General features: G+C 48.0%; 1 protein-coding gene across 1 annotated transcript; it reads left to right on the top strand.

Annotated features, from left to right (window-relative positions):
* The first annotated feature begins 1,185 nt into the window (after nucleotides 1–1,185).
* ZSCAN2 (zinc finger and SCAN domain containing 2) lies at nucleotides 1,186–18,161 on the top strand. The gene is made up of 2 exons (XM_081114733.1): nucleotides 1,186–1,699; nucleotides 15,116–18,161. Exons 1-2 carry the CDS (start codon nucleotides 1,297–1,299, stop codon nucleotides 16,555–16,557), a joined length of 1,845 nt encoding a protein of 614 aa, XP_080970859.1. The 5' UTR covers nucleotides 1,186–1,296; the 3' UTR covers nucleotides 16,558–18,161.
* Nucleotides 18,162–24,438: the final 6,277 nt, after the last annotated feature.

Raw genomic sequence — 24,438 nt, 5'->3', positions numbered from 1 at the left:
ATTGAGTTTTTACAGAGAGGAAAGGAGAGAGATAGAGAGTTAGAAACATCGATGAGAGAGAAACATCGACCAGCTACCTCCTGCACACTCCCCACTGGGGATGTGCCCGCAACCCAGGTACATGCCCTTGACCGGAATCGAACCTGGGACCTTTCAGTCCGCAGGCCGACGCTCTATCCACTGAGCCAAACCGGTCTCGGCAGCATCGTTTTTAATACATTTTGCTGTATGGATGTGCCATAATTTATTAACCATACCCTGACTGCTGGATTTTTAATGTGTCCACTTTTTTAATTTTTATTTTTTTGCAATTAGAATGCTGTGGTTGGATGTCCTTGCAACTAAAATTCTCTTTGCAAAGATAGTTACTCTAAAAGAGAAATTCCTGAGGGGCCAAGACTAGATGGAAGAGTCTGAACATTTAGAACGTCATGAAAAAAAAATTTTTTTAAATCCTCCCGAGGTTACTTTTCTATTGATTTTTAGAGTAGAAGAGAAAAGGAAAGACAGAGAGAAACATCGATTGGTTGCCTCCTGCATACGCCGTGACCAGGGTCCGGGCCAGGGAGGAGCCTGCAACTGAGGTACATGCCCTTGACTGGAATCAAACCCGGGACCCTTCGGTCCGTAGGCCAATGCTCTATCTGCTGAGCCAAACTGGCTAGGGCAAAACTTCATACTTTTAAATATGGTAATAATGCGGTTGAGATACTGTCTTCCTTCTAGTGAGGCTCAAGTCTCTTGACATCGGAGCCATTGCTAATCCTTAAGATGTCCCCGTAAAATAAGAAGGATGATGTTATCATCTCTGTTTAGTGGTGGTCAGTGAGGTTGATTTGAGTGTGCGAGATCAAGGTCACTCACTCTGCAGCGAGTCTGAACTGACTTAGGGCAGGATAACTCATTCCTGGATTCTTGCCAGGGCTTTGGACTTCTGACACTCATGCTTCTGTCTTTTGGAAAGAAAAATGCTGTATATTTTGTGTTTATGCTTCTTCTTAACTTCTCTTGCCGAAGAGAAAGAGAGAGGTTTTCAGGAATAAGTCATTTTGCCTTTAAGAGGGACAGGAAACTTGTTGATTTGCGGACGTAAGAATTACTTGGTGGCCTGACCTGGGCTGCTGTGAGGTAGATCATTTTGGGACTGTTTACTTACTGATCCTGGTTCTCTTTCTCATTTCTCAGCTGGGCTACTTGTTGAAATTCGAGGAGGGACGTGTCTTCTCAGAGAGCTTGGCTGGATAAGACTGAAGTTTCAGGCTAGAAGCCTGCACGATTGTCCCGGGAACGTGGGTGATGGCTGCAGAAGTGCCCAGGGTGGCCACTCCCCTGAGCCCCTTGGCCCAGGTACCTCAAGAGGAAGACGAACAGGAGGCGGAGGTCACCACCATGATCCTGGAGGACGACTCTTGGGTACAGGAAGCTGTGCTGCAGGAGGATGGCCCGGAGTCCGAGCCCTTTCCCCAGAACGCCGGCAAGGGCAGCCCCGGAGAGGAAGTGGCTGGAGGGCCGCAGGGTGCCCTGGGCCGCCTCCGAGAGCTCTGTCGGCGCTGGCTGAGGCCAGAGGTGCACACCAAGGAGCAGATGCTGACCGTGATACCCAGGGAAATCCAGGCCTGGCTGCAAGAACACAGGCCCGAAAGCAGCGAGGAAACAGTGGCCCTGATGGAAGACTTGACCCAGACCCTTCGGGACAGTGGTGAGAGGCTGAAACTCATAGGGAGAAGGTGGGGGCCCCCTCTGAGGTCGAGGAGGTCAAGGTGGGATCCAGGACAAAGTTGGGGACAGCCCCGTGTCTCTGTGCTGTCTGTGGAAAATCGGCACTTGTTTATTTTATTTATTTTGGTTTTTGTTAATCTTCTCATCCAAGGATATTTTTCCATTGATTTTTAGAGAGAGTGGAAGGGAGAGGGAGAGACAGGGAGAAACATCGATGTGAGAGGGACACATCGATTGGTTGCCTCCTGCACGCATCCTGACCAGGGCTGGGGAACCTGCAACTAAGGTACATACGTGCCCTTGACCAGAATCGAACCTGGGACCCTTCAGTCCGCGGGCCGACGCTCTATCCACTGAGCCAAACCAGCCAGGGCACATTGTTACTTTTTAATTTTTTAAAATATATCTTTATTGATTTCAGATAGTCAGGGAGAGGGAGAAAAATAGAAACATCAATGATGAGAGAGAATCATTGATTGGCTGCCTCCTGCAAGCCCCCCACTGGGGATCAAGCTCACAACCTGGGCATGTGCCCTTGACTGGAATTGAACCTGTGACCCTTCAGTCAGCAGGCCGACGCTCCGTCTACTGAGCCAAACCAGCCAGGGCGCATTGTCATTTTTTTTTTTTTTTTTTTTTAGCCTACAGCACTCGGACATTGTCACTTTTTTAAAGTCCTTGGGTGCAGTGAAAGTTCCAGAATTTCAGCGCGGAACTGAGTATTCTTGGAACTGTATGTGCGTAGCAAGCCTGGTTTTTACTTCTGTGTTTACTCTGAGTGGTTGGGAAGCTGAAGGAGGCTTGGGGGAGGGGCTGATGAGCCTATAAATCACTCCTTGGAACCTTCACTTGGTTGTGCAATGAACATCCGAATGTGTGACGTTCCAGCAGCTAGAAAAACAAATCCTAGTTTTAAAAAGTGATTATTTTTTATGAATCCAAGATGAATGGCGAGCAAACCAGGGGCTTTTCTGTGGCACAGAGTCACGTTGGGCTCTCACAAGAGGAATTACAAACGTGAGTTCATTGCAACCGTTAATATATTTGTCTCCTGACTCTGCCTCCGCCGTCTTGCTCCTCACTTGTCAACTGGACTCCCTCGATTTCCAGATATTTACTTCCCATCCACGGGTGCCCCCAGCACTGCTTCAGGGCCCACGGGAAACGGCTGCCGAGTGTGATGAGAACTGCAGGAGGAGAGGCTTTCTGGAGGATGTGGAACCTGAGCAGGGGTTGCAGGCTGGGGTAGAGTTTGGAGAGGCGCAGGGTGGCATCCGAGAGGAGCTGTGCGAAGCAGAGGCTCAGAAGGGTGGACCAGCGTGGCATAGTTCAGGTGACGGCGAGAAAGGCTGGCTGATGAGAGTGGAAAGGGTGTGTTTTGGAAGTGGTAGGAAGTAGGGTGTGGGGGAAGGGTGGGTGGAGGCTTGGCCTCAGCAGGTTCTTGAAGTGGGGCCCAAGGGGCAGGGGAGGAAGCCGAGTTTGGCAACAGGATGTGGGTTTGATTAGAGTAGGGAGAGGCTGGAGGCAGGAGAGCAGCCAGGAAGCCACTTAGACATCAGGTGTACAGGGGTCAGGCCAGGACAGTGGGGGGCAGGGGGGGGGGGGAGAGGAGACTGGACACGTGTGAGAAAGAACCTGGTGACAATAGCTGGCATTTATCCATCCCTTTTTGTGGGATAATGTGCGTGGCATCTACTATGCAAAACTCAACGGGAACTTGACCACCTTGGGGGGAAGCGAGGGCATTACCACTGCACGGCCTGTGAGTTAAGTGAGAGAAGTTCACTGACTCCCGTGATGCCGTGCAGCTAGTGAGAGGCCAAGATGGGAGCTCAGGGGTCTGAGCATGGAACTCCTGTTCATCTCGTCTGTGATGCAGTGATAGTTCCCAGTGGGGTGTTGGCAGAGGGGATGCAGGCGGCACTGAGCCCAAGGTGACCGACCAGGGGTGTGTGGTCTGGAGGGCGCAGAGGACTGGGAAGAGGAGAAAGGACAGGTTGTGACAACCTGCAGGGACTGGGGAGATAGGAGGAAAGCCGTCTTTTGGAGAAAGGGACTGCTCCGGTGAGCCTGGTCCTGCAGCGGGCACCTTACATGTCCCTCTCGCTAACATTCTACAGGCGAGGTCATGGGAGTCCAGCAAGGTCAGCTCTTACTCGAGGTCACACAGCCAGGACGGAAACTCCAGTCTGTTCGCTTCCACTTGTGTTGGGTAGATCCTAGGTTGCATCTAAAGCAAAATACCTGATTTTCTTTGGTCTTGACAAGTAGCTTTTGCCCTAACCGGTTTGGCTCAGTGGATGGAGCGTTGGCCTGCGGACTGAAGGGTCCCAGGTTCGATTCCGGTCAAGGGCATGTACCTTGGTTGCCGGCACATCCCCAGTAGGGAGTGTGCAGGAGGCAGCTGATCGATGTTTCTCTCTCATTGATGTTTCTAACTCTCTATCTCTCCTTTCCTCTCTGTAAAAAATCAATAAAATATTAAAAAAGTAGCTTTTAATTTTCTCCTATTAAAAAAGAAAAAGACAAAAACCTCTCATCGTATTTATTTAATATATTTTTACTGATTTGAGAGAGAAAGGGAAAGGCAGCAAGAGAGAGAAACATCAATGATGAGAGAGAATCATGGATCGGCTGCCTCCTCCACACCCCACACTGGGGATCGAGCCTGCAACCTGGGCACGTGCCCTGACCGGGAATCGAACCGTGACCTCCTGGTTCCTAGGTCAGTGCTCAACCAATGAGCCATGTTGGCCAGCTCATCCTTGGTTTACCTGCCTCCTGATGGATGGGACAGTTTGGAATGAACTTCAGGATCCTTAGGCAGATACTGCAGGGAGGCCAGAGGGGCTGGGGGCTGAGGAGAGGCCTCCCAGGTTGTGGTTTGGTTGGGGAAGTCACAGAGCAGGAGGTTAGGTCTCAGGCGATGATAGGCACCCACTGCGCCAGCCCTCCCCACCTGGCTTCCTGCTTCCTGCCATCATCTCTCCTGGGACTCCCAGATGTGTTTGTCAGTCCTCTGCCTTCTGCCTTTGAGATCATCTTTGTTGGCCTTTGTTTAACAAATGCCCCTGGCCTTCCTCATGATTAAGCAGAGGAACCTCTGCAATTATCTGCATCCCTTCTGGAACATTTACTCAGCTTGAGACCTCCACTTTCCCCTGCTTGGGACCTTTGGACGCATTTACCCAGGATGGTGGTTTAATGTTGACTCGCAGGCATGTATCTTTTTTTTTTTTTTAATTAAATCTTTATTGTTCAGATTATTACATTTGTTCCTCTTTTTTCCCCCCATAACTCTCCTCCTCCCAGTTCCTGCCCCCCACCCTCCGCCCTCACTCCCCACCCACTGTCCTCATCCATAGGTGCACGATTTTTGTCCAGTCTCTTCCCGTATCTCCTACACCCCTTTCCCCCCCAAGAATAGTCAGTCCATTCCCTTTCTATGTCCCTGATTCTATTATAATCAACAGTTCATTCTGTTCATCAGATTATTTGTTCACTCGATTCTTAGATTCACTTGTTGATAGATGCATGTTTGTTGTTCATAATTTGTATCTTTACCTTTTTCTTCTTCTTCCTCTTCTTAAAGGATACCTTTCAGCATTTCATATGATACTGGTCTGGTGGTGATGAACTCCTTTAGCTTTTCCTTATCTGTGAAGCTCTTTATCTGACCTTCAGTTCTGAATGATAGCTTTGCTGGATAAAGCAATCTTGGTTGTAGGTTCTTGCTATTCATCACTTTGAATATTTCTTGCCATTCCCTTCTGGCCTGCAAAGTTTCTGTTGAGAAATCAGCTGACAGTCGTATGGGTACTCCCTTGTAGGTAACTGACTGTCTTTCTCTTGCTGCTTTTAAGATTCTCTCTTTGTTTTTTGCTCTTGGCATTTTAATTATGATGTGTCTTGGTGTGGTCCTCTTTGGATTCCTTTTGTTTGGGGTTCTCTGCGCTTCCTGGACCTGTAAGTCTATTTCTTTCATCAGGTGGGGGAAGTTTTCTGTCATTATTTCTTCAAATAGGTTTTCAATATCTTGCTCTGTCTCATCTTCTGGCACCCCTATAATTCTGATGTTGGTACGCTTGAAGCTGTCCCAGAGGCTCCTTACACTATCTTTGTATTTTCGGATTCTTTTTTCATTTTGCTTTTCTGGTTGGGTGTTTTTTGCTTCTTCACATTTCAAATCTTTGCCTTGATTCTTGCGCTCCTTTGGTCTGCTGTTAGGAGTCTGTATAGTATTCGTTATTTCAGTCCGTGTATGCTTAATTTCTAGTTGGTTCTTTATCATAACATCGAGGGTCTTATTAGATTTCTTGAGGATCTCACTACATTTATCGGCGGCTTCTAGACAGTTCTTAAGAGACCTTAAAAGTGTGGTTCTGAACTCAATATCCTCCATTGACAGTTTTGTCCTGTTTCTTTGTCTCCGCATTTTTTATGCTTTCTTGGTGCACCCCCTAGTGGTCTTTGTGCGCAGTCTTGTTGTAGTTAAGCCTTGATTGTTGTCGGCAATAGTGGGGGTGATTTGACCTCCAGGCTAGCTGGCTATGAGAGTCCGCTGTGTCTGCAGTGGGAGAGCTTCTGTGCTGGATCTCTAGGGCGGTGCTAATCTAGCCTTTGCCTGAGGCTATCCGGCAAATGGCTCTGCGCAGGGCTTGGGCGGGGCGGGTCCCCGGGGATCTACAGGGTGGGCTGGAGCGAGCAGTTATGGCTGCTCTCAGTCCCGTCCCTAGGGGCTCTGCCTCACAGAGTCCCAGCAATGGCTGCAAACCTCGGAGAGAAAGCTGCCTTCGAGTTCCGACCGAAGCCAGACAGTCCCGCTTCTCCTGTTTGAGTCTGGGTCCCTAGAGACTCGCCGGATCTGGAGCTCGGAGTCTGAAACTCCCTCCCGATTGAAAACAACAATTGTGCCCTCCGCCTCCAGCCCGCTCCGCGTGCACTCCGCACCTCAGTATTTCACTTCAGCACTGCGCCTCCTCTGAGTCTGGGTATGATATTCTCTTTCCTCCTAGTTGTAGAATTTCCACTCAGCCAGCCTTCCTGTGGTTCTGGATGACATCTGTTCCGTCTTTTAGTTGTTTTTTGAAGTGGTTGTTCGAGGCAGCAATCTCCGGCGTTAACCTATGCCGCCATCTTGGTTTCTTCTCCTCAGGCACGTATCTTACTATCCCAATTGAGATTGGACCTCTACTGATAAAGTTCCCCTCTCTCGGTGAGTGTTTCCTGCATGTTAGTCCTGAGCCCTGAGTCAGGCTCTTCGTATTCCTCTGAACTCTTGCAAGAGCCTCCACAGGGAACCTGCTTCTCTTCCCTTCATTACAGCCGCTCCACTCCTACCTGAGTGATCGGTCATTCTTCTGCTTAAAAGTCTTTTTTTTTTTTTTTAATATGGAGGAAGAGAGATAGAAACATTAATGATGAGAAACAATCATTGATCAGCTGCCTCCTCCACACCCCTTACTGGGGATTGAGCCTGCAACCTGGGCATGTGCCCTGGACCGGAATCGAACCCAGGACCCTTCAGTCCGCAGGCTGATGCCCTAAACACTGAGCCACACCGGCTTGGGCTCCTGCTTAAAAGTCTTCGTGAGTTTCCCAGTGTCTCCAAATCAAGTGTCACCTTGTCCTGCTTGGAGCCCGGGGCCTCTGAGACCTGGCCCTGCAGCCAGTTTTCCCAGGTCCCCCTGCCGCAGCTCCTGCCCCATCCAGACCTGGTCTTGCTGTTTCTTGAACAGGCCTGTGCTTTCTAGCGTTCGCCTGCGCCCCTGAATTCTGACTTGGAATGCTTTGGTCCTGTCCCTGCGAGTTAACGTCCCGGTTGTCGTTGGAGTGTGCACCTGTGGAGACCCGCTCCATCAAAGCTGTCCTTACTTCCGGTCTCTCTTCCCCGTCCCCGGCTCCACCCACCTGGGGGGCCTCTCCGATCACCTCTGCTCGGATCACAGAAAACTGAAGTTTTCTCTCCGGTGCGTTTTGATTCTTCTGATTCTTCTTCTCTTTTGGCGTTTTATCACATTCCATCTTATTTTCTATTTCTGTGAATACGTGTCTCATTTTTTTCTAGGAACCTATAAAATCCCAGAAGGCAAGGAACCTGTCTTTCTTTTCTTCTTCTATCTATAGAGAAACGGAGATTGTCAACCTCAAACCTACTCTTTTCCAACAAGTGATCCAAAGAGTTACAGCTGACCTCTCCAGCCATCCCCCGCATCACCCGGCTTTCTGTGGGCACTACTCTGAGCCTGCAGCCCCAGCAAAGTGCTCCCTTCAGGACAACAAATGAACAAAAAATATTCATTTTACTTAACAAGAAGGCGAGTGGAGAGGGTTGGAGGGTTGGAAAGGTGTATGTGTTTTTAAAGCTATGATTCTCAGCTTCAAAACAAAATCACTTTGAATTCACTTAAGTATTTGAAATGTATACCATACAGAACGCTTAGATGCAATGTTATAATGTAAAATGTCCGGCAATCATTCGTTTACGCTGATAAGAGAGCTCATTGCTGTTTTTATCAGTGGTTAGTCTTTCAAGCAGCCAGAGTTCAGGTGGAACAATGTTCCCAAGTCACTCAGGTGCGATCAGGTTCCTGCCAGGCTTTGATCGGGTTCGCACCAGGCTTTTCAGGGCAGCGCTCCTATGGGGAGAGCCCAAGTCAGAGTGGGAGAAGCTGAGGTGGACACAAGCTGTACTGAACCTCTTCTGTATTTTATTTTATTTTATTATTTTATTTTACTTTATTTTTTTATATATTTTTATTGATTTCAGAGAGGAAGGGAGAGGGAGAGAGAGAGAGAAACACCAATGATGAAAGAGAATCATTGATTGGCTGCCTCCCGCACGCCCCACATTGGGGATCGAGTCTGCAACCCGGGCATGAGCCCTGACCAGAAATCGAACCATGACCTCCTGGTTGATGGGTTAATGCTCAACCACTGAGCCACAGCAGCTGGGCACACTTCTGTATTTTAGACCAATGCCTCTGACCACCGTCACAATAAAGTTTTGAGTGTTTTGAGCCTGACCCACACTAAAGCACCACAGTTAGTCACCAATTCCATTGTTATAAATAAATTAGAGGCCCGGTGTGTGAAGTTCATGCACAGATAAGGTCCCTAGGCCTGGCTGGTGATCAGGACCAATCTGTGGGGTGATCGGGGGGCTCCCACAGGCACCCACCTTGGCTGGCCTGCCACCACCCACATGCCAGCCCTGCCCCCCACCAGTCACCTCTCTCTGTGCGCGACAGGCAGGGCGATCAGGGGGCCCCCCCCGCTGGCACCTGCCTTGGCTGACCTGGGGCCTGCAGGCTAGGGGCAGCTCCTGCGTTGAGTGTCTGCCCCCTGGTGGTCAGTGTGTGTCATAGTGACCAGTCGTACTGCTGCTTGGTCGATTTGCATATTAGGCTTTTATTATATAGGATGACAGTAAATTTAGGTTTATCCCCATATTGACATCAGTTTTCCTCACACTCATTCTGATGTGCTTTCTAGCATGGGAGGGAAAGAGGAGGCCTCTGGCCAGGCAGGGGGTCACACATGGCCCTATGAATAGCCACAGCAGTGTAATGTGCATGGGAGTCGAGAGTGTGGGTCGTAGATTGGAAAATACAAGAACCACTGTCTTAGACTGAGCTACAACTGCAGCTTGTGTCTACTGACCCATAGGGAAGAGGTCCTATGGCAATTCAAGAACCATTCAGCCCTAGCTGGTATGGTTCAGTGGATAGAGCATTGGCCTGCAGACTGAAGGGTCCTGGGTTTGATTCCAGTCAAGGGCACGTACTGGTGTTGCGGGCTTGATTCCCAGTACAGGGCGCGCAGGAGGCAGCCGATCCATGATTCTCTCCCATCATTGATGTTTCTCTCTCTCCCTCTCCTTTCCTCTGAAATCAATAAAAACACATATTAAAAAAATAATAAATAAATGCTACCCTTTGAGCTCCCAGGTATTTATTACAGACTAGAGGCCCGGTGCACCAGTAGGGGGGTGTCTCTTGGCCTGGCCTGTGGAATAGGGCTGAAACCGGCTCTCTGACATCCCCTGAGGTGGAGCAGGCCAGGCCAAGAGGGAGCAGGCCAGGCCAAGGGACCCCACTGGTGCAAGATCGGGGCCAGGGAGAGATGCAGGAGGTTGGCCAGCCGGGGAGGGACCCCGGGAGGGCTCCAGGGTGTGTCGGGCCCATCTCGCTCAGTCCCGTTCAGCTGGACCCCAGCAACAAGCTAACCTACCGGTTGGAGTGTCTGCCCCCTGGTGGTCAGTGCATGTCACAGTGACTGGTCAACCGGTCGACTGGTCAACTGGTCCTCCGGGTGGTCAGTGCATGTCATAGCAAGCGGTTGAGCGGCCTTAACATATCATTAGCATATTATACTTTGATTGGTTGAACAGCCAACCATTGGACTGGACACTTAGCATATTTGGCTTATATTATATAGGATAAGGCAACCAAAGAACATATCCTGTATTCCATCTTCTTTCCCCTCAACCCCAATTTTGATTAGAGTATCATTTCTACATCTCTGTATAACAATTATATTCTGTTTTAACACCCTAATTGCCATGGCTCTTGTAGACTTCTGTTCTAAAGTTATATGTATCAGATGTTCATCCCCAATCTTTGTGCTAGAGTTCCCTTTATCTCTTGGTTGAGTGAAATTCATCTCCTAATAGTTTCCTCTGGAAGGGCTCATGGGACCTGTAGTCCATGAAATTGTGTCTATTCAAAGCCGTTTGCCTGTCAGCTTTATACTTGAAGGACAGCCCTGTTGAACATAAAATCCTTGGCACGCATTTCTTTTCTAACATAACTGGCAGCTGCTGCTGCACTGTCTGCCGGCATTGAGCGTAACTGCAGAGAAACCTGAGACCCGTTGGTTTCCTCCCCCATATAAGTGGTTGGATCTTTGTCCTTTGTCTCATTATTAACCACCCGGGTTAGTTTTCCTTGGCACACACGATGCCTTTCAAGAGTTCTTGTATCTTCATAGGGGAAGCTGTCTGTTCTGTTCCTGTGGTTTAGTTTCGTTTTTTGAGAATTCCAGTTATATTTATTGATTCTCCTTTGTCTAACTTCTGTCTCTTTCTTTCTCTTTGATCCTTCTCACCTCTTCCTTTGTTTCCATTTTATTTCACTGCTCTTCTCATTTCATTCCTCCTCCATGTCTGCTTTCCCTGGTGCCTGTATTCTTTTGTGTTTCTCCCCATTTGTGTTCATTTCTCGGGATTTTCCCCTCCTTTCCTGCATTTTTTAAAAAATTTATTTATTTATTGATTTTTTTACAGAGAGGAAGGGAGAGGGATAGAGAGTTAGCAACATCGATGAGAGAGAAACATCGATCAGCTGCCTCCTGCACACTCCCCACTGGGGATGTGCCGCAACTAAGGTACATGCCCTTGCCCGGAATTGAACCTGGGACCCTTTAGTCCGCAGGCCTATGCTCTATTCACTGAGCCAAACCGGTTAGGGCTCCTTTCCTGCGTTTTGCCAGCTCTCGTTTCATTGTTTCACCATCTTTTCCTCAAGTTCTCCTTTAGGATCTTTCTGCACAGAGCTGGTTGCTTCCTTTAACTTTTTTTTTTTAGTATATATTTTTATTGATCTCAGAGAGGAAAGAGAGGGAGAGAGAGCTAGAAACATCAATGATGAGAGAGAATCATTGATTGGCTGCCTCCTGCACATCCCCTACTGGGGATCGAGCCACAACCCAGGTGTGTGCCCTTGGCCAGAATTGAACCCGTGACCCTTCAGTCCGCAGGCTGACTTTAACTTTTTTTATGGATGAAAAATTGCCACTTTTTTCCATAAGAACAACTCCTATGACTACTGCCTGAGAGTCAGAGGCGCTGTCCTCAGGTGGCCCTTCTGTGTGATCCTGGTTGCAGCCTCACTTCCTTTTCTTGTCTGAGCCCAAGAGGCCAGCCTTGCCTATCCCAGCGGCAGAGGCAGTGTTGCCTCGAAGGCAAGTCCTTACCTTCAGAAAGAGCTTTTCTGCCTGAGCTGTTGGGGATCTCCTTCACCTGGGTACTGGCCCTCTCCTCAAACTACTCTCCATGCTTGTCCTCCCTCTGCCACCCTCACTGGCTTCTGCAGTCTCCGCTGTTTTTGGAAGAATATGCATGGCATTCCTGACATATTACATGTATTAGTGTCTGCAAATTAATCCTCTTCCTAATCTCACTAAAATGAAGCTTGAGTGTTTGTTTTCCCTGTTGCTTCTGGAGATCATCTTAGGACAGTGATGGCGAACCTCTGACACGCGTGTCAGAGGTGACATGCGAACTCATTTTTTTGGTTGATTTTTCTTTGTTAAATGGCATTTAAATATATAAAATAAATATCAAAAAGATAAGTCTTTGTTTTACTATGGTGGCAAATATCAAAAAATTTCTATATGTGACACGGCACCAGAGTTAAGTTAGGGTTTTCAAAATGCTGACACGCCGAGCTCAAAAGGTTCGCCATCACTGGCCTAGAACATACCAGGGCTTCAGATGTTAAGGCAGCGAAGCCTTTTTTTGTTTTTTTAAATATATTTTATTGATTTTCCACAGAGAGGAAGGGAGAGAGATAGAGAGTTAGAAACATCGATGAGAGAGAAACATCGATCAGCTGCCTCCTGCACATCTCCCACTGGGGATATGCCCGCAACCCAGGCACATGCCCTTGACCGGAATCGAACCCGGGACCCTTCAGTCCGCAGGCTGACGCTCTATCCACTGAGCCAAACCGGTTTCGGCGGCAGCGAAGCCTTTAATAGCGAATATTCCTACTCAGAAGAGAACAGTTAGTAAAGTCATAAAAAAATGCTTTTGGTTGTGTGAGCTTGGAGAAAATAAACTGGGGCCTCAACCTGGAGGCCCTGTTTTATAGCAAATCTCTGGGCTAGAAACTTGCAAAACACTGTTGCAGGAAGTTGTGGAACCAGAGCCCTACTGGCCCTGGCCAGGTAGGAACCAGCATTGTGCCCGTCATGCCTACACCCATACCCTGGAGATCTAGGGGGCGTGGGACAGAGGGCAACTATACGTACTCACAGATTACCAGCAGTGTATGTCAGTGTGAGCACGAATTGTAATTATGTGCCTATTTGCAGGTTTAAATATAATTTTATATTGACTAAAGGCGTGAGTGGAACCCAGGGTCTACCTAAAGGATACATGTCAAATTTAATCATGTGCATAAATGGAAATTTACATTAAGTCATAGAAACTAATCACTGAATTGAGCATTACCGTACATGTCGTTTATTAGCTTTAATAATGGAAATGTCACTAGGACTTTGTGATTATTTTGCTAATTGTCTTCCCTGCTATGGATAGATTTTCTTTTCTTTTTAAAAATTTTTTTTTTTTTTGCCGAAACCGGTTTGGCTTAGTGGATAGAGCGTCGGCTTGTGGACTGAAAGGTCCCAGGTTTGATTCCGGTCAAGGGCATGTACCAGGGTTGCGGGCACATCCCCAGTAGGGGGTGTGCAGGAGGCGGCTGATCTATGTTTCTCTCCTATCGATGTTTCTAACTCTCTATCTCTCTCTCCCTTCCTCTCTGTAAAAAATCAATAAAATATATTTAAAAAAAAATATTTTCTTTTTTATTGATTTCAGAGAGGAAGGGAGAGAGAGAGAGAGAAACATCAATGATGAGAGAGAATCATTGATCAGCTGCTTCCTGCACACCCACTACTAGGGATCGAGCCCGCAACCTGGACATGTGCCCTGACCGGGAATCAAACAGTGACCTCCTGGTTCATAGGTCGACGCTCAACCACTGACCCATACCGGCTGGGCTAGATTTGCTTTTCTAAGTGGGGTCTGAGGTTAGTTCTTAGAAATACTCAGGCAATGGTCTTTATCAATAACCCATTGATTTATTTCTGAACGTGCTACAGAATTAAAAAAAAGAAAAAGAATTGAAGACACCTTATAGAAATCGTGCACAGGGAAATTATAGTAAAAAAGAACATCATGGGAGGGAAAAATGAAAGAACACACACTGCGTGCTGTAAAGCCATCCATGTTCCTGCTCTGAGTTTTTGGCTCCAAGTTGCCAAGCAGGCAACGCAAAGACGAAGCCACAGCCTGGGGAATGAGGCCGACACAAATTGGTTGCTCAGGAGAGCAGCGTTTTGGTAGTTTGGTCAAAGGGAAATTTCCTCCTTGGGCTCGTCAAGAGGACATCGTGTGTTACAAACAATGTCACCGGCAACTTCCTGGCAGCGTTAATGTTTCTGACAGCCCTAAGTACTAATGACACTTCTTATCATGTTTGTCACAATCCGCCAGAGCCATTACACCAACACTCAGTTCACTGAGCGGGTTCCCGGGGGAGTCAGAGCAGTGTGGCCCCGGCTCACAGCTTTCTGCTGCTCTGGCTTAATCCTGGGATAGATTCCTTAGAGTCTCTAGTCTCGGGAAGGGCTTGCATTTTCTTCCAGAAATCTTCCCTGGTGATTTTTCTCACCCAAATGCTTGGTAAGTACTGGGTAGTAGAGGGTTTGACAAGGTTCTGGAAGGTAGGTGTTTTGTATTGCAGATGGGAAATACATGTGTAGGCACACTCTGTAGATAAAGCTAAGGGCTTTGTAAACTGCCCCCTTACGAGTTTCCAGTCATCTGGAGGATTACAAGACCCCTTGTTGCAGGGGTCCTGTCGTCTTGTCTGAGTCTTACATGCCAACTAAGATTATAAACATGAGACATATTTTAATGCATGAGATTATTATATAAGCTCCTTTTGAAAGGAGAGTCAGCTTTAGGGAAATTTCTGTGGTGCCAATAAAAAAATTCATCAAATTTAATTGAGCCCCTACTAAGCATCAGGCACCATGGTGTGCATTGGGGGTCATGTACCCCGTTACTTTCCCTTGATTAGGATCTTCAGATTTCTACTTGCCCTCATTTCCCAGCGGAGAAACGAGTAGAGACAGAACCCACAGCTTTAAGACTTAGAAATTCTGGGTGATTACCAGGAAGTTTGAGGCCTGGTAACTAGGTAACCAGTTAGAAGAAAATAACTTGGTTTTTAGGTAAACCGGTTTGGCTCAGTGGATAGAGCGTCGGCCTGCGGACTGAAGGGTCCCAGGTTCGATTCCGGTCAAGGGCATGTACCTGGGTTGCAGGCACATCCCCAGTAGGAGATGTGCAGGAGGCAGCTGATCAATGTTTCTCTCTCATCGATGTTTCTAACTCTCTATCTCTCTCCCTTCCTGTCTGTAAAAAATCAATAAAATATATTAAAAAAAATAAATAAATAAACCTGGTTTTTAAAAGTCTTCAGGATTCTTTAGCCTCTTTATTTTCATTAGAAGTTGAAATTTTTAAAATTTCCCCCTTGGTTTCCTTTTCTCATCACAGGGAATTGAGTATAAATTGTATGTTTTTTCTTCATCATTTCAGATTTTGAGATCCCGAGTGAAAACGGGGAGAACTCTAATCAAGACATATTTGAGGACATGGAATCACATGGGCTCTTCTCAGAAACACCTGAAGGGGAAGGTGTTCAGCAGTCTGATTGGGAAAGTGACCTTGAGAGAGACTGTGGCTCTAGGGGTCTCCAGGGAAAGGCCTCAAGTGAAGACCACAGGGAAGTGCCATCACAGGGCAGGGAAGCTGGACAGCTCATCGGCCTTCAGGGCACCTACCTGGGTGAGAAGCCCTACGAATGTCCCCAGTGTGGGAAAACCTTCAGTCGGAAATCCCACCTCATCACGCATGAGCGGACCCACACGGGAGAGAAATACTACAAATGCGATGAATGTGGAAAAAGCTTTAGTGATGGTTCCAACTTTAGTAGACACCAAACAACTCACACCGGGGAGAAACCTTATAAATGCAGGGATTGTGGGAAAAGCTTTAGCCGGAGCGCAAACCTCATAACCCACCAGAGGATCCACACGGGCGAGAAACCCTTCCAGTGTGCCGAGTGTGGCAAGAGTTTCAGCAGGAGCCCCAACCTCATTGCTCACCAGCGAACCCACACGGGAGAGAAACCATACTCATGCCCTGAGTGTGGCAAGAGCTTCGGCAACCGGTCCAGCCTTAATACACATCAGGGAATCCACACTGGAGAAAAGCCCTACGAATGTAAAGAATGTGGCGAGAGCTTTAGTTACAACTCCAACCTGATCAGACACCAGAGGATCCACACCGGGGAGAAACCATACAAATGCCCCGACTGTGGGCAGAGGTTCAGTCAGAGCTCAGCCCTCATCACCCACCGGAGAACTCACACAGGAGAGAAGCCCTATCAGTGTGGCGAGTGTGGGAAAAGCTTCAGCCGCAGCTCCAACCTGGCCACACACCGCAGAACCCACCTGGTGGAGAAGCCCTACAAATGTGGGGAGTGTGGGAAGAGCTTCAGCCAGAGCTCGAGCCTGATCGCGCACCAGGGGATGCACACGGGCGAGAAGCCCTACGAGTGCCTGACCTGCGGGGAGAGCTTCAGCTGGAGCTCCAACCTCATCAAGCACCAGAGGATCCACACGGGCGAGAAACCCTACAAATGCGGCGAGTGTGGGAAGTGCTTCAGCCAGCGCTCCCAGCTGGTGGTGCACCAGCGGACCCACACGGGCGAGAAGCCCTACGAATGTCTCATGTGTGGCAAGAGCTTCAGCCGGGGCTCCATCCTGGTCATGCACCAGAGAGCCCACTTGGGGGACAAGCCCTACAGGTGCCCCGAATGTGGGAAGGGCTTTAGCTGGAATTCAGTTCTCATTATACACCAACGAATCCACACAGGGGAGAAGCCCTACAAATGCCCTGAGTGTGGCAAAGGCTTCAGCAATAGCTCCAATTTCATTACACATCAGAGAACTCACACGAAAGAGAAACTTTATTGACGTGGCGAAAAGGAAAAGTGGAAAAGGGGCCAGCCCAGGAGAGGGAATTGTTCCACTGCACCCAAGCCAGGCTATCTCATTAGAAGAGCCATTCTTCCTGAATGGTCTTTGGGGATTTGTGCCAGAATCTCACCACTGCTCATCCTCATTCCTAGGGTCCCATCATCTTAGTGGTCAGAGCCAAACCCCAAGAACAGTGTAGGATTGGAAGGTCGGGAAGTTGGGTCTTTTTCTGTTTCGTTTCATGGCTTGATTGACTTTCTCTCTCCTGATCCCTCTGTACCCCAGTTTGCTCTTTGGTAGACAGAGTGTTCCTCCACGTGGAACGGAAGACAGCATGGCCCACATCACGCGGAGTTCTCAGAGAAATACTGGGAACTTATTGGTGCAGCCTGGTTGTTGGACTGCCCCTTTGTTAGACTGAGGCGCCCTCAGCCCCAGCTGCTAGCATTCCAGGCCCCTTGCCCACGTCAGCACCATTTCTTCCTGGCTCTGTCCTGGGCTTTGATTTCAGGTCAAGGTGGAGCGGCTCCTGTAATTCTGAGTCATCACATGAAGGAAACGTCCTCTCTTGAAAGTGTCAGGAGCACTGAGACACTGTGTATGTCCTGGAACCAGCGTCCCAGTAGCCTTTCTCTTGTAAGAGTGGAACGGGGCCTGCCAGGGAGGCATAAAATGAGATTTACATCTTTGCTTTGTCTCCGCTATTGTCCGGTGGTGAGTCAGCTGCCAGGGGGAGCGCTCTAGTTTTTGTGGGGCTTCGTTTTTGGAGTGTGAAGGCGGCGACTCCCAGCTGTCCACCCTGGTGGGTGGCAGTTTCTCTCTCACCAGGTTCAGTGAGGCAGCCCTGCACTCCGCAGGGTGGACCTGTGTCTACCCCACAGACACAAAGCTCCGCAATCATTACTCTGTGCGCCTGTCAGTTCCTCATTCTTATGTGTTTTTTTTTTATTTTCTACATGCAGAGCTAGAATTCTGTCCAGCAGCTTTTGTACACTAAGAATGTTATTTTGAAGGAAGCGTTGGTTTTGAGGACATGTCATCTGTCCCCTGGAGAGAGCTGGGCTTGAGTCAGGAGTTGACCCACCGAGGTTGCCTTTGCTTTTAGGGTGCCACCAGGGCTTTGTTCTTGGGTCCTTGAGCCTTGAAACAGTAAAGATGGGTGATAGCAGGTGAAGGGGTTTGTTATGAGAAAAGGAGAGTAGAGAGGACGTTTCTGGGAAATGTGAATCCACCTCCTGTGCATGGGGCCTGCTCTTGAAATGGGCCTTGGTCCTCAGGATGGATGCTCAATGTTGCCTAATAAAGCAGAGTCCCATTCTCTTCCTGACTCTGACTTGTGATGTGTGTCAAAAACCTGAACTTGACTGTCATTAAGAAACCCACACCTCACTGCCCACCATCCCGCCTCCTGCCCCAAGCTGAAAATGGTCCAAGACCTTCAGGAAGTAAAAATCAGTTGCTTTGCCCTAACCGGTTTGGCTCAGTGGATAGAGCGTTGGCCTGCGGACTGAAGGGTCCCAGGTTCGATTGCGGTCAAGGGCATGTACCTTGGTTTCGGGCACATCCCCAATCAGTGTTTCTAACTCTCTATCCCTCTCCCTCTCTCTAAAAAATCAATAAAATATATATTTTTTAAAAATCAGTTGCTTCAGCCCTAGCTGGTTTGGCTCACTGGATAGAGCATCGGCCTGGGGACTGAAAGGTCCCAGGTTTGATTCCGGTCAAGGGCATGTACCTTGGTTGCAGGCACATCCCCAGTAGGGGGTGTGCAGGAGGCAGCTGATTGATGCTTCTCTCTCATCGATGTTTCTAACTCTCTATCCCTCTCCCTTCCTCTCTGTAAAAAAATCAATAAAATTATTAAAAAAAAATCAGTAGCTTCAAAGAGCACACCTTTGGGTGAACCTAGATCTGTGTGCCTGACCAGGGCGCACACCTTCCCAGAGTCCTTTGCCACTCTGTACCCAATCTGTCAACCAAGACTTGGAGCCGCAGCTTTGGCTAAGGAGCCAGAGGGCCTCCTGAATCATCTCTATCCAGAATCACCTAAATTAGACACAAGGAGGAGTTTCGAACCTAGGTAGTGATTGTTAAACCAACCACATTGGTGTTGAAATCCGCATCATTAATTCCATCCCTGCTAGGTACTGGGGAAGGTTGCGAACAGGAAGTCCCATGACCTGGCTTCAAGTTTTACTAGAAGAAAACTTGCCACCACCTCCTCTGTGAGGCCTTCCCTGCACTTTCTGGCAGGCCTGACCCTGCCTACCATACCCCTACCCTCTCCAACTTCAGTGCCTGTGACCTATTCCATCTCTCTTTTTTCCCAATTTTTTAAAATTGATTTTAGAGAGAGACAGAAAAACACTGATTTGTTGTTTCACTTAGTCATGCATTTATTGGTTGATTTTTTTGTATGTGCCTGACCAGGGATCAAACCCACAACCTTGGCGTATCAGGACGACACTCTAGCCAACTGAGCTACCCGGCTACATCTCTCTCTTACATAATTTTGCCCCCTCCCTCTTCTATTTTTTTTTAATATATATTTTATTGATATTTTACACAGAGGAAGGGGAGAGGGATAGAGAGTTAGAAACATCGATGAGAGAGAAACATCGATCAGCTGCCTCTTGCATGCCCCCTACTGGGGATGTGCCCACAACCAAGGAACATGCCCTTGACGGGAACCGAACCTGGGACCCTTGAGTCCGCAGGCTGATGCTCTATCCGCTGAGCCAAACTGGTTAGGGCCCTCTTCTATTTTTTATGTTCACACCCATACTGAGGTCCCAAACTCTGTCTCCAGCACCCAGCTCAGGGCCTGGAATACGATAAGAACTCAGTAAATTTTTGTCAACTGAGTTCTCTTCATGGAGATATATGGGGTGTCCCAAAAAACTGTATACACACTTTAACAGCTGATGACTCAATTTTTACTCCTTTTCAGGTTTAACAGACACTGACTTTATAATCATTCAAAATATGTATATATTTTTTGGGGACACCCTGTATATAAAATGCAAGAGGCAGGTGGAGTTCAAAATTCTGGCCTGAAAAATGATTAGATTTTCTACACTTTACTAAGACAATAAATGTAAGTTTTAACTTCAGTGCTCACAAAAGTTGTGATCTATTGCTATTGGTGAGACAAATCTGAAGACATTTATAAAAACCAACCAGCCTGTATCCTAATGAAAACGTTATATTTTTGAAATGTCACTGAGCCTTAAAAGCCATTGAAAAACCAGTGGCGTGGTGGATAGAATCGAGGGAGCTGGACAGACCTGGTTCTAGACAAACCTGTGCCACTAACCACACATTCTCATCAGGGATTTTACCATCCTAGGCAAGTCATAATGAGACTTCCCTTTCTTCCCCCCATGGAATTTTACCTCCTTTTGGGTTGTATTTATAATTTACATAGCCACAATAGGTTATATAGTAACACAATTTATGGAATGGTTACTCTGCATAGGCTCTGTGCTAAGCTCTTGACATGCATCTCTCTCTCTCTCTCTCTCTCTCTCTCTCTCTCTCTCTCTCTCTATATATATATATATATATATATATATATATATATATATATTGATTTCAGAGCAGAAGGGAGAGGGAGAGAGATAGAAACATCAATGATGAGAGAGAAAATCATTGATTGACTGCCTCCTGCAGCCCCCTACTGGGGATGTAACCCACAACGCAGGCATGTGCCCTTGACCGTAATCGAACCCAGAACCATTCAGTCTGCAGGCCGACACTCTATCCACCAAACCAGCTATAGCAGCGGTTCTCAACCTGTTGGTCGCGACCCCTTTGGGGGTCGAACGAGCCTTTCACAGGGGTCGCCTAAGACCATCGGAAAACACATATAATTACATATTGTTTTTGTGATTAATCACTATGCTTTAATTATGTTCAATTTGTAACAATGAAAATACATCCTGCATATCAGATATTTACAGTACGATTCATAACAGTAGCAAAATTACAGTTATGAAGTAGCAATGAAAATAATTTTATGGTTGGGGGTCGCCACAACATGAGGAACTGTATTAAAGGGTTGAGAACCCTTAGGGAGGTTGAGAACCACTGAGCTAGGGCAATGACAACAACCCTATGACAGGGCTCTATCTCCACTTCCCAGCTGAGGAAGTGGGACTGGACTCAGGAAAGGTTAATAAGTGACTTACCTAGCACCTGCTACTCACTCAACCACTCTAGTCCTGAAGACGGTTAATGGTTAACCCCACTGCATTATCAAAGCCAGGAGCAATATCTATGGAACAGATTGAGAAACCAAAACGTTAAAAACAATGTATTTGTTACATGGTTTGAGTCTTTTCCTTGGCTAGTATCAAAATGACCAGAACTGTAATTGGTCCTTCCTTGCATGTTACTAGTGGCTGCTCTTTCCAGCCCTTTATCCACGGATGGGGTTCCTGTCTCATAACGAAGATGTTTAGCTGGGCCCAGTATACTGGGTTTGCTGCACCCACGGTGTCCCAGAGGCCTCTGGAGTTTTTCTGTTTTTTTAGTGAAAGTAAAGGTAAAGGTTTATTACAGAAAAGCTTCCTGCCGCAGGGAGGAGACCCAAGCGGGTTGCCCGGCCCTGGAGTTCCTCACATTCAAATTCAAACCCTGCTGCCTGGGAACTATTTCAAATCTTTGGACAGAATATTAAAGTCTTTCCTTTTTTCATCCTCTTTACTTGATAAAATAGCCAAAGGCTCTAGAGCAGTGGTTCTCAACCTTCTGGCCCTTTAAATACAGTTCCTCATGTTGTGACCCAACCATAAAATTATTTTTGTTGCTACTTCATAACTGTAATGTTGCTACTGTGATGAATCATCATGTAAGTATCTGATATGCAGGATGGTCTTAGGTGACCCATGTGAAAGGGTCGTTCCACCGCCAAAGGGGTCGCGACCCACAGGTTGAGAACCGCTGCTATAAAGGAAGTAGAAGTAGAATTGTATGGATGGTCAGACTTTGAGACAAGATTTCAGAACCTGGTGGAGAGCAGGGCTGGTGGTTCATCCCCTTTGGCTTTCCACCCAGTCACTGGTACCAATGAGCTTATGCCTCTGGCATCAGCAGGGACTGTGGCTCCAGGGCCCACCTGCCCCTGGCTCCCTCCTCCTCCCTCTTCCCTAGTACCAACTGAGAATTTTCCATCTGTTCACAGGCCCAAGGCAGCTGGAGAACTACACGAAGAAGGGTCTGGCTCCAAGGAAACATTTGCCTGGGTCCCTCCTGGCTCACAGGCCTGGCAGCCACAGCATCTCTGCTGTTTGTTTACTCTGCTGGTGTCTGAGGGAGGGATGCCTTGCCAGGAGGCCTCAGGAGGTGGCACATCTTGGCAAATGCACCACAGCTGAGTTCTGGTCCCAGCCTTTCTTTTTCTTTTTTTTTTTTTAATAAATTTTATTGATTTTTTACAGAGAGGGAGAGGGACAGAGAGCTAGAAACATCAATGAGAGAGAAACATCGATCAGCTGCCTCCTGCACACCCCCCACTGGGGACGTTCCCGCAACCAAGGTACATGCCCCCGACCAGAATCGAACCTGGGACCTTTCAGTCCGCAGGCCGACGCTCTATCCACTGAGCCAAACCGGTTACGGCGGTCCCAGCCTTTCTGATGCAGTGCACTCAAAGGTGACTAGAACTTGGGTGCTAAGCTTCTGTTAACAATTTCCAAGACCAGATAGATTCTGGAACCCTAATTATTATCGACAGTGGAGGAATCTCCAATACTAAGCCACCTGTAGAGGACCCCTTGCTCCTGGTCTCCGGTGACTGAAATGGTGGCTTTGTGATCAGATAGTGGTTGATCCAACATGTAATGAATGAAAGGGGTCAAGTGAGGGACAGGTAGACACCAGCCATGAACCCCCTCACTTCAAAGTCCTCCTTCTCTGCCCCCACTGCCGTCTGCTCAGTGCCCAAGGTTCCCTCCTTAACCCTTCCAGGTTTCCCTGCGGAACACGCCCCTTTTGCAGCTAGGTTAGTGTCTCTGGTTAGGTTGGAGTTAAATAGATGATCCAGCCCTAGCCGGTGTGGCTCAGTGGATAGAGCGTTGGCCTGCAGACTGAAGGGTCCCGGGTTCGATTCCGGTCAAAGGCACATACCCGGGTTGTGGGCTTGATCCCCAGTAGGGGGCGTGCAGGAGGCAGCCAATCAATGATTCTCTATTATCATTGATGTTTCTATCTTTCTCTGCCTCTCCCTTCCTCTCTGAAATCAATAAAATAAAATAAAATGATCTAGTAGACCTAGGAAACATTAACCTCCACTCATTACCTGTGGCTGGAATTGAGTTCCTAGAGAATATGCCTATTTCCTTCATCTCAAAATCCTCTTTTCTTATGCACTGCTTATAGACCCCTCTGTGCATTACTTTTCTAAATATATCAATGAGCCCTAGCTGGTTTGGCTCAGTGGATAGAGCGTTGGCCTGTGGACCGAAGGGTCTGAGGTTCGATTCCGGTAAAGGGCACATTCCTCTATGGCCTTTGGCTATTTTATCAAGTAAAGAGGGTGAAAAAAGGGAAGCCCGGGCATGTGCCCTGACTGGGAATTGAACCGTGACTTCCTGATTCACAGGTCTTGGCTCAACCATGAGCCACACCAGCTGGGCTCATCTGCAAAATCGATGACAGTACTTGCTCTTCCCATTCCAGAAGGCTGCGGGGAAAAGGTCAGTCACTCTGTATGGCAGTGGACATGGACATCCTATTCTCTGTGATAATATTGATAACTCTGACCTACGTGGGGCCTGCTTTCACCAAAGAATTTTCTGTCTAGCTTTCTGAGACTGACTGTCCTCTGAGGAACCAGGAAGACTGCAACTGGAAAAGCATCCCGCGTATGTAGACTATTGGGGGTCCTTTAGTCCCAGACTTTGGGACGCAGCTCAAGGACATGCGTGCCTGTCTTCTTCCTTGAAGTACTGGGTGTGGTGCAATGGTGAAGGTGATAGGAGTTGTGCTCGTGGCTACCCTTTTCAGGCTGGATTTCACTGCCAATCAGAGTTCCATGTGCTCAGAAGCTCCCTGAGTTACGGGAATGGGCAATGAACTTGGATTAGTTTTCAATTTTCTTTTTTAACAGTGGAACCTCTTTTGAAGTGCAATCTTACAGTAACAGAAAACATGTGGCAGCAGAGGTGACCAGACCTGGCTGGGGCTCAGCCCACCTAGCAGTCCCCGAGGCAGCCATGAGGGACTTCTAGGCCAGCCCAGGGAGTGGTTTGAAAGCCAGGGTGCGTGTGCTGAATGTGCTGGCCAGAATTTCCACAGTGGCCCTCTCAGAACCACTGCTCTTAAGGTCAGAAGTCTCCCTGGCCCAGACTCAATGCTGGACTGGGGACTCTCCGGAGAGCCCCCCGTTACCATGTCCCACTGCAGGCTTCCCCTTCTGTGGGGAGGATCACAACTTCATCCACTTTCAACTGAATTTTGAACCTTTCATCTGTTAAACAGGGAGTGAGCCCTACACTGCAGGACTCATTGTCAATATCTAAACCATCCTGTATAATAAAAGGCTAATATGCAAATCGACTAAACAGTGGAACGACCAGTTGCTATGATGCGCACTGACCACCAGGGGGCAGACGCTCAATGCAGGAGCTGCCCCCTGGTGGTCAGTGTGCTCCCACAGGGGGAGCAACACTCAGCCAGAAGCGGGGCTCATGGCTGGCGAGCACATAGGTGGCAGCACTAAGGATGTCCCACGGCCATGGGACATTCCCCAGGGTCTCCCGCAATGCCAGAGGGGCAGGCTGGGCTGAGGGGGGCCTCCCCCAGTGCATGAATTTTGTGCTGGGGCCACTAGTATAAAATAGGTAAAATAGGCGCTCAATGAGTGTAGTTTCCTGC

Source organism: Myotis nattereri, assembly GCF_964212035.1.
Source record: "Myotis nattereri genome assembly, chromosome: 21".
Classification (NCBI taxonomy): Eukaryota; Metazoa; Chordata; class Mammalia; order Chiroptera; family Vespertilionidae; genus Myotis; species Myotis nattereri.
Note: the sequence above shows the minus strand (reverse complement) of the source record. Positions and strands in the feature narration are given on the sequence as shown.

Excerpts from the sequence above, each read along its gene's own strand:
- ZSCAN2 (XM_081114733.1), top strand. The coding sequence starts at position 1,297 with ATGGCTGCAGAAGTGCCCAGGGTGGCCACTCCCCTGAGCCCCTTGGCC. Across the intron at positions 1,700-15,115 it reads CCAGACCCTTCGGGACAGTG|ATTTTGAGATCCCGAGTGAA; the intron begins GTGAGAGGCTGA and ends TCATCATTTCAG.